This window comes from Lolium perenne, chromosome 3, assembly GCF_019359855.2.
Source record: "Lolium perenne isolate Kyuss_39 chromosome 3, Kyuss_2.0, whole genome shotgun sequence".
Taxonomy (NCBI): domain Eukaryota; kingdom Viridiplantae; phylum Streptophyta; class Magnoliopsida; order Poales; family Poaceae; genus Lolium; species Lolium perenne.
In genome coordinates, this window is record NC_067246.2 from 221,935,486 (window position 1) to 221,945,898 (window position 10,413).

The following is a 10,413-nucleotide window of genomic DNA, read 5'->3' on the forward strand; positions in this document are numbered from 1 at the left end:
GGTCGGCCGGTATGTCTCCTACCTCGACGTCGCCAAGGGTGTCTACAGTGCCCTTCTGCACTAGGAGGCTCGGCGGCACTGACTTCAACTGCGTCCTCACGCATGCCGAGAACATTGGCCACACCAACCCCAAGGTCGGCGCGTCGGTGAACCCCAACTCCTTCCGCGCCAAGCACTTGGCGCTCGGCATGCACCTCCGCAGCATCCAGCGGGTGGAGATCTCCGGCGGGCGCATGCCTCCGCTCAAGCCCAAGGCTCCCAAGGGGAGCAACAAGTGGAGGCAGAGGCAGATGGGGTAGGCGGAGTTCTGGACGTGTGCTGCTGCTGCCTCCTCCATTTTGTTGTTGGGATCCCTTTGTTGTTAGCTAGGGATCCCTCGTTGTTATGTTGTTAGTATGATGGTGCTGTACTGCTGTGAAGAACCTCGAACCCTACTATGTTTGGCTGCTGAATGCAGCTTATTATCTATATTATCTATCCCTATTCTACTATATGACCTTGTGAATTTATCGTACATTCCCTATAGATTTGCTTCTAGATTTAACTACATACATATGGACCAGATGGAGTACTAGATTGGGCTCCCTACTAGATTTGCTGCCATATTGGGAAAACAACCAGGGCCAAAAGGCACAAATAATAATTGAAGAAAGACAGAAATGCAAGCTTCTCTAGATTTGATACTAATTATGTGAAAAAAAGGCAGAGAGAAGGAGGCAGAAAAGGTACTCTTAAAAGGGAAATGCCAATGGCCGAGAGAGACAAAACCCAGCTCCTGCTCACGTGCAACCAAACGCTATCTCGTCCTGTCCCACGCGGTCCCTTTCTACCAGCCCCACGCGACGCGGGCCCACACGACGCGGCCCCACACGTCAGCACGGAGCGGTCAACTTAACGGGAATCCTGCCGTCTGAGCTGCCTTCTGCGGGTTTCAAACAAGCACTTGGGGAAAACTGAGGAAAAACTAAGGAGCTGGGGAAAACTGAGCACAACTAAGGAACGGAGGGCACGAAAATAGAAATCCCAACAAACAAAGCCATGGTTTATGAAATCCAACAAATACAAAATTATGAACACTACAATAGAGAAAAACGCACTAGAAATGCATATTATTTGTGAATGTACATCAACAAGAATTTAGACAAACATGCTAGCACGTACATTGTGTTGTTAGCAGGCGTAGAACCGTCGGCCCGTGTTTTGTCCCTTCGAAAGGAACAATTTTCTCCTAGAGGCGTTGGTGGATGTGGCAACACTTGCCTCGTTGTCGGCGAGCCCAAAAAATGTCAGGTTGACGATGGTCTCAGGAGCATAGTCCACCTCCATACACTACAAATCGGGAAATAGGACCCAAGCGATTGCTGCTTCCGAACGATGGCGCAGGCGGCAACCGAAGCGGGAGGGAGGCACCAGCGATGCACACAATATCTGCATCGAAATGGTGCACATATACTTTTATTTACTTACTGTTCAACAAAGCCTTATAAAGAGAATATAAAATCAACTCAAAGCTACACTAGCCGATAGCTACTACAACACCTACAAATTTGTTGAGGAGGTGGCCATGTCGGGGATGTGCACCCGAATTGACACCTATGCACATCATCCACCAAACTGCCTAATAGGGAGAGGGGAGCATAAACCGACTTAGCAGATCCCAAGCGTGAACCGTGCACACACTCCAGAAATCACCGCTGCCATCTTACGCTGGTCCATTTTTATTGACCTTACTAGGTCTGTTGTCGGCCATAGCGCCAGAGAGCGCCACCGCCGTACTCCCTCCGTCTCATAAAAGTTGTTTGAGATTTATCAAATCTGGATGTATCTAGACACTATTTAGTATGTAGATATATTTAAAATTTAATAAATCTCAGATAACTTTTATGAGATAGATGAAGTATACAAATTTGATCTAACGGTTGGAGAAAAAAAAAGACAAGTTCGGTTATAAATGGTAGCGAATACGAGCCGAGCTATGAATTCAGCTCAGTATCACTATCAACACTGCATTTCTCATTGCTTGTTGAGTTTTGAATCTAGTTTGAATTCGTATCTCACGATTTTCGCAGATGGATCATTCTTAGTAACAAAACTTTGCTGATTTCTTCGAAAACCTTCATCCTGAAGCAAGCTGCACTTCTGTATCATCATATAGACACATCAATAAGCAGCAGGAGGGGGAGGAAATGGCACCTCCAAATGCCCTTCCAGCATCAAGATGACGCTCTTGATTGACGGCCTCGACTCGGGCTCTCCTTGCACGCACCAGATTCCGACCTTCACCACCCGCTCGACGGCCGCCGCATCGACCATCTCGTCGCTGTTGATGGCCTTCTTCACGTCACCCCTCAGAAGCCACTCGTACACGAGCTCCATCAGCGTACGTTCCTCGCCGGCCTCCTCCATCTCCATACTCCGCCTGCACGTCACGATCTCGAGCAGCACCACGCCGTAGCTGTACACGTCGGCCTTCACCGTGACCGGCCCGGCGGCCCTGTACCACTCTGGGGCCAGGTACCCTCGCGTCCCGCGGACGCCGGTGAAAGTGCGCGTCTGGTCCGGCTGGAGCAGCTTGGCCAGCCCGAAGTCGGCGATCTTGGCCGTGCCGGCCGCGTCCATGAGGATGTTCTGCGGCTTGACGTCGCAGTGGATCACGCGGCCGTCGAGCTCGTCGTGGAGGTAGTGCAGGCCCCGCGCAACGTCGAGCGCGATGCGTAGGCGGTCGGGCCACGCGAGGGGGCGGGAGCCGCCGCCCTTGAAAAGCAGGTCGGCGACGGAGCCGTTGCTCATGAACTCGTAGACGAGGAGGCGCGCGGTTCGCGCCCTCGTGACAGAAGCCGTGGAGGCGGACCAGGTTCCGGTGGCTCATCCGCCCGATGGCGCGCACCTCTCTCTGGAACTCCCGCTCGCCGTCCTCCACGAGCTTCTCCAGCCGCTTCACGGCGATGGCCTTCTCGCCGTTGCGCAGCGCCCCTTTGAACACGGTGCCGAACGCGCCGCGGCCCAGAGGGTCTCGGAAGCAGTACGTCGCGCGCTCCAGCTCCTGGTACGTGTACGACCTCAGGGGCGCCGCCTCCTCCTCCTCCAAGCCCTCGCCGGCGTGGGCGTTCGCGAGTGCAACGTGCCGGCGCACGATACTCCGATTCAACCGGAGCAGCCGCGCCGACGCAATGAAGGCGGATAACGCGACGAATGCTAGGACGCCGATGCAAATCAAAGAGATGATGGTTGCGCGCCCGACGGGTTTGTTGTTGGTGCCCGTGCCCCTGCCGCCCAACGCCGGCGGGTTCGCCGCTCCTCCGGTCTTGACGGACAGCGTGTATCCGCCGCCTGCGCGGCCGTACCGCAGAGGGAGCTGCTGCTTCGTGCACGTGCCGTCGTTGGCGTCCGGCAGCACGGCGGCGCAGAAGCAGTCGTTGATGCACGCCGTCTGGCAGTCGGCCGCGCTCGTGCCCGCGCCCATCACCTCGTACGGCGTGTCCGCCCATGACATGTTCGGCGTGGCCGCCATGGAGAAGCCTGCAATATCGTGCTGCCCCTCCTTGCATTCGCCGGTGCTGGAGCTCACCGTGCAACCGAGCGCGACGTTGCTTGTGTCGAGGAAATCGAACCCAGGCGGGCACAAACAGGTAGGCCGCGACTCGCCATCGAGGATGCAGTAGCTGTTGAACCCACAAACGCCCTTGACAAGGCACCGATCGCTTGGTCTGCTCCATTGGACGTTGGTCCTGGATGCCCCACCGGACACGAAGGCATGTCGGTGTGTTGAATATAAATATAGTGTCTAGCCTCCTTCCATCATTGTCAACAGCGAATTCTTCCTTGACTAGATCTCTATCAACCAATTATTATCTCCACGGATGAGGATAATCCACGTGTAAGTCGCTCCACAAGGCGGTGCGACCTTGCTCCATCCAATGGAACTCTTCTTGCGGACTCAAGGTTGACAGCGTTGCACTCCTTGCATGTTTGTTTATCGCTCAACTCAATTATCTTCAAGCCCACAGCCCGTTCCATGACAAGTCTTACAAAATTCACCACCTTGGTTTCCTCCTCGAGCCCATGCATCACGAGCAACTTCAAGTTCGAGTGGACAAAAATCTTGGATGGTTGGCACACAAGGTTGGTTATCTCAGCTACATCCTTAGTCGCATTAACACACGAATGCCGAGATAAATGAAACTTCTCCAAGGAAGGTACAGCTTCAAGGATAAACATGGTCCAATTCAGATCACATTGAACACAGATATTGTAAAGGTACAAATCTGTGAGGTTCCTGAATATAGCAGTTTGCTGTTTTGGTTGTGGACGAATCGAGATCATTTTGCAGATGAAATTGAGATGCAGGATCGACAGGTACCTGGCACTCATGGAGAAACACTCTCCCAGTGCAAATGGCGTCTGCCAAGCAATAGCGGGAGATACAAGGCTCACATAAAAAAGCTGAGGAACATGGCCGAAACGCACTGGGGGGTTCTCCATGAGTATGGAATGACAGTTCAGTCGCCTGAGATTAGGGACAGAGATAAGCTCAATCCTTGTGCACCCAAAGCCAATGAACTCGAGTGCCTGGAGCTTCGAGCATGGGGCATCAATCTTGAGAACAGAGTACTCAACCAATCTACAGGATCTCAAGGAAAGTTGCTCGAGCTTTTCGCAAGCGTTGATGAGGCTGGGAACATCAGATTCTTTGAAAGCGAGGCCCTTGAGGGCAAGACTTGTGAGCCAACGGAAGGTGACGTGGTAGGTACAGGAGAACGACATGAACTGATCTCCGAACTCGGCTAGCTGCGCGTTGCTCGGACGAGAGCAACGTGGGAATATTACGAACTCGAGGCATTCCATTTTCCCGCTGCCCACAAGGATGTCGACAGCACGGCCAATGGAGCGCAGCTGAGGCACCACCAGGTAGAAACTGAGGCGCAGAGTCTTGATTCTACGATTTTGGTTGCAGTCACACACAGCGGGGGGAAACAACAACCTCCACATAGCACCCGTGTACGCCCTCATTATTTGACACAGCCTGGCGCGACGGTCGCCTTGGAAGTAGGCGATGTTCAAGTGCAGTCGCGAGAGCTGGTGAGGGAGGTGCCTCCATTGTTTTGAGAGTGTTCCAACGTGGATCACCGTGCGCAAATCAAGCCGTTCGAGGATTCTAAGGAGTAGATCGGTGGGAAGGGCACTGATTCTATCTTGCTCATCTTGGCTGATGTTGGCCAGTACCTCCATGACTGCGCGCAGGGCAGAAGGTTCAGATTACTAGTTTAAAACCAAGAATCTAATACGATGGTCAGCCTTGTTGTTGAGTTGGAAGGTACTTATATTAAGAAGAACAAGAAAAGCCGATGCCGAGTTCTAGTAGGAAACCATCAAGAATCATCCCCCAGTAGGAAAGCCGATGCCGAGTTATAGTATGATACGAATCGCAGGAGAATTTGCAACTTACCGAACTCCGATTTCCATAACAAAGGAGCGTCTTCTACTGATTTATCATGTCTGATGATATCTTCAGCGGTCCAGGTTGAAATTGGAATTCGGGTCGAATTCGATTCCAAAGGACCCGATCTGATGGAAGGAGGCTAGTCACTATATTTATATTCAACACTCCCCCTCACGGTCTAGGCTATTTTTAGTCCTTAGCGTGGGTTCGGTGCATAGACCGTAGAATCTTTTTTTTGTTTTTTTATACTGCGCGAGCAGGGTCGTGAACTCAAGACCTCTTGGCTCCGATACCATATTAGATTGATGCACTAGCCAGTTCAACCAAAAGACCGATCTGATAGAAAGAGGCTAGGCACTATATTTATATTCAACACGGTGCAGACGCAGGATTCCGTCGGGGTCAAGCGTGAGTCGGTAGATGGCATGCTCTCCAGCTTTTACGTCTCCTGGCCGCGTCAAGTTATTGGTGTAGCTGCCATTGTTGCTGCCCACCTGGTAGAGCAAGCCACTGGCATCCAGCATCCAGGCGCAGGGTGAGGGGGAAGCCTCGGAAAGTGAATTCTAACGGATCCGGTAACTACCGGTGTCTCTCCCACCAATCTGCAACCGCCACATCATCTGGTAGCTCACGTGTATTCTTCCTCAAATCTTTGTATCTTGATTTACTGCATATATGTGGAGCCCACCCACGTGGATGTGTCTGCATTCTCACCCATGTGCTTCCCGTACTTTCTCTCTCTTTGATTATTTCTCTCTCCCTCCACGATAACTAGTATCACATTTGAGGGTGAAATGTATCCTAACTATTTTCAATTGAAATTTGAAGTTATGCTTGTAATATTTATAGAAACAAATTGTATAGAAGCTTCCTACAAGATTCACACATATTCCAGTTATATTTCTTTATTTTCGAAATAGCTTAAGTTTGTTAAAGAAAAAAAATGAAAATGACTTCAAAATTTGTGAGCTACTCAAATCAGATTATGTAACATCTTGGAATCAAAGAAATTTTACATATATTACACACATTTACATAAAATTTTGTCATACCTCATACGATCCAACTAGGTTTCAGAAATCAACTGTTTGATTATGGATAGCAATATGATATGAACAAATTATGGAAGATAATATTAAAATGTGAGACTTCTTTAATAACAAATTAGTACAAACTACATATGACACATTTATTTGAAAATAATATTGCAATGAAATATCTCACACTCACACAACTTTCCCAATTTTCATGGAAATTCTTGTTATCATTTGCACATATTCCAATTGTCTTTTTTCTTATTTTCAAATCAGTTTTGGTGGAAACAACTGAAATATTTTGTGAGCAGTCAAGTATGGGTTCAGTAACATCTTGGTACCAAAAAAAATATGACTAGTACTACGTACATGCACTAAAAATATGATCCAATTAGGTAAAAGAAAGCAAAGAAATTAATGTCACACATTTAGTACTATATTGAGACTTCACAAATAGTTCAGAAAATTTCTTATCTGTCAAAGTTGTTTCACATGATTTAATACCAAATCATACTTCAGTTTCAAAACTTATAGATAATTTACAGAAGATTCATTAATAGTTTACAAATGTCAATCACATTCCAAAGTGCTTTGACAAATATTTCACAACTTTGTAGAAAATAGATGGATCCAACTCGATTCAAATCCTGAACCAAAGTAAAATTCAGTTTCAAGTTCTGAAACGATCAAAACAAATTCACAAAATTTATCAAAACAAATTCACAAAATCTATAGATAATTTCCACAAACTGAAACATGGTCCAAAGCCTGAAACTATGAAGTTAATTCATGGAAGTTTCATAAATAGGTTACAGATGTCAATCACATTCCAGAAAGGTTTCTCAAATACGTATTTCATTGCTCTTCACAAATATCTCGTAACTTTCCAGAAAATAGATGAATCCAAATCGATTCAAATCCTATATTAGACAAAAAAAAGATATAAGAACTTAACAGAAAAACAACCTAGATCCAAGAAGTGCAGGGATGCAAGAAATTATTTCCCGAGCCTGCAACCTCATTGAACAAAACAAAGCCTAGATCCAAGAAATTGAATTCCAAACCTAGCACCTTCGGCTTGCTACCGGAAAAGGGTGTTCGAGCAGCTGCGGCTCGAGACGACCCTGTCCAGCGCGGAGCTCCTTCTCCCACTCTCGCCGTTGTCCGTCCGCAGGCCCGCGCTCTCGCCGGCCACTCACGTGCCGTCGCTGCAGCGCTGCCGCTGTGTCACGCACAGATTCGAGCACTCAGGCCGCCGGCCTCTCGTCACACCGCTTTTACTGGATCGAGAATTCCAGACCGAGATAGAGAGTCACGGGGCTGTGGCCTTGTGCGGTTATGCCTAGATATAAACGTAAGAAGAAAGAGGAATGGCCCCGTTCCGAATCACAGCGGACGAGCGAACGGTCGATTCTTGACCGGTAGTTACCGGCTCCGCTAGAAAAGCCGCGTTCGGGGAAGCCTATCTGGAACGTCCCCGTGTCCCAGTACGCCGCGGCTGCCACGTTGGCCGTGCCCACCGGGTAGAGCACGAGGTTGCCGTCGTTTTGCTGGTTGGTGAGCCGGTACTTCCCGGTGGCCCTGCTGGTGCCGGACACGCTGGAGAAGAGCTGCGCCCCGGGCACGAGCTCCTGCCCGGCGAGCAGGGTGTCGGTTGGGGACTCGTCGAACGTCGACCACACCACCGACGAGTCCGCGCCGTACAGCACGAAGTTGCCGTCGTCGAGCATGGCGCCCACGACGGCCGGTCGGGCATGCACGGCGATCGGCCTGTCCTGGATGCTCGCGCCGATCCAGATCAGGCGACCGTCGTAGGTGAGCCTCAGCGAGCCGCCCGTGTCCGGCGTGCCGTTGTGGTTCGCGGTCCAGGTGATGGTTACGTTGGGCGCGGTGGCGAGCCAGACGCCGACCGCGAGGCCGCCGTCCGTGGCGTAGAAACCGAAGGAAAACCGGCCCGACGGGGACGGGAAGCCCGCGCCGGCGGCTGCTAGCAGGGAGGTACCAGATGTGATGTTCGTCTGCGCACATGACACGTAGAGGGGAACAAGCATGGCTACTGCGAAGTACAAGAGCAGATGCAATGACTTGGTGGCGGCCATGGATGACGAGCTAACTAGGATCACGCTAACAATGGCTTGGTGGCGGCCATGGTTTCCTGGGTAGCTGCCTTGATGTTAGACTTACTAGCAAGTAGCAACCACTCAACAGGTCAATAGTTAGTCAAAAAGTTATTGAATTGAACATTTGAATTTTCTTGAATCTTGATTTGGCGACGGACCATATCATGTGGGCCCCGAGAAGAAAGGATGTGCATTGGACATTTCTCCCCCACGGTTGATCAATCAAATCAAATGTAGAGCTCTCTCTTGTCTTCTACTCCCATTAGATTGTTCTTTCGTACTGCAAAAAAAAAACATGGCAACATATTTCTATCTCTCCTCATGTGGCACTCATCCCATTTCGGCGTGATTTTCCTTTTTCGTGGAGCAGCGTGCCTGCTAATTAAGCTATCTGAAACAACAATCTCAGAATTCAACCTCTCACTGTCTCGATATTATTTTCAACCTGTCACGCGAGGTGCCGCACTATCACATTCGGCATTGCTCCACGAAGGTGACACCTTTCCCCCAGAGTTTTTTGTCATATTTGGCGGTTGGGGAAACAGCCTAGCATTCTTAGCTCCTCTTTTTGATCTTTTGTCATCTGACCCGCTTGCGGGGCTGTTGTAATTAAAACTCTCCTTCTATCTAATCGATTGGCAGTTCGACTACCCGTTCCTCAAAAAAAAAAAAAAACAGCGTCATCAACTGGTTGGAGTTTTAATTTGATGTGTACGTAGAGTCGTTGATTAGGAATTCAGTTCCTGCGACTGATCTGTTTGCTTGATGCAATATGTCTTCTAGCATGTCACTACTGGGGATGCTTTTCGTGACCTCGGAGTTCTTCAACTCTAATGAAGCAAAAAACTTGTAAATATTTTGAGCAATTTCTGAATGATACTAGAGCACATTCTTGACGACAGCAAACGGGTCTTTGTTTATTGGTTGGATGAGCTTTTCTTTGACAAGATTGTCTCCGCAAACGGATCTCTTGATATTGGTTGGATGAGTTTTTCATGGTTCTACTATTTGAAATGTCATTGGACTATTTATAAGTCACAATTAAAAACCATATGATCTAGCGTCGTGGAAGTACGCAAGAAATCGGAATATTTTATCATATGGCTTTGTCGTGTAAGCAAAGGCTTTCGACACGGTCGCTTGGCAATTTCTTCTAGACGTTCTGCAACAAAAAGGATTTGGTCATCGATGGCAAACTTGGATCATCATGCTGCTATCTACGGCATCCACAAGCATCTTGCTTAATGGAATCCTAGGTGTGAAGATATGGCACGCAAGAGGTTTAAGGCAGGGGGACGCCTTATCCCCCATGTTGTTCATTCTCGTAATGGAGGCTCTCACTCTCATGTTTAAAAAAGCAGAGGAAAATAGAGTGATCAAGCCCTTCCCAAGGGGCAGTGAGGTTCCCCAAAGGCTTTCAGTGTACGCTGACGATGTAATCTTGTTTCTTCGGGCATCAGTTGAGGACGCGGTCGCAATAAAGTCCCTCCTTGACATCTTCGGCGATGCGTCAGGTCTGAAGTGCAACCTAGAGAAAAGTTCGGTCTCTCCAATATACTGTGACGAGGAAGAGATCAAGGAAATCAGCGAGATGCTGAATTGCAAGGTCGCCAACATGCCCATAACATATCTCGGAGTTCCTCTCCATTTCAGAAAAACACGAAAAGAAGACTTCCAGGCTTTAATAGAAAAGATCAGACTAGCCATGTGGAAAACCCACATGCTCACTCAAAGTGGAAGATTAATCTTAGTGCAATCCGTGCTAAGCGCTATGGCGATTTTCCACTTGATGCCCCTTGATCCGCCTCCATGGGTCCTA

At 49.0% G+C, this 10,413-nt stretch overlaps 1 protein-coding gene and 1 pseudogene across 1 annotated transcript; both read right to left on the reverse strand.

Annotated features, from left to right (window-relative positions):
• Positions 1 to 2,048: 2,048 nt before the first annotated feature.
• Positions 2,049 to 8,627, reverse strand: LOC127343452 (G-type lectin S-receptor-like serine/threonine-protein kinase LECRK3; annotated as a pseudogene).
• LOC139838685 (putative F-box/FBD/LRR-repeat protein At3g49030) lies at positions 3,838 to 5,229 on the reverse strand. The gene has a single exon (XM_071828802.1). It carries the CDS (start codon positions 5,227 to 5,229, stop codon positions 3,838 to 3,840), a length of 1,392 nt encoding a protein of 463 aa, XP_071684903.1.
• Positions 8,628 to 10,413: the final 1,786 nt, after the last annotated feature.

Excerpts from the sequence above, each read along its gene's own strand:
- LOC139838685 (XM_071828802.1), bottom strand. The coding sequence starts at position 5,229 with ATGGAGGTACTGGCCAACATCAGCCAAGATGAGCAAGATAGAATCAGT.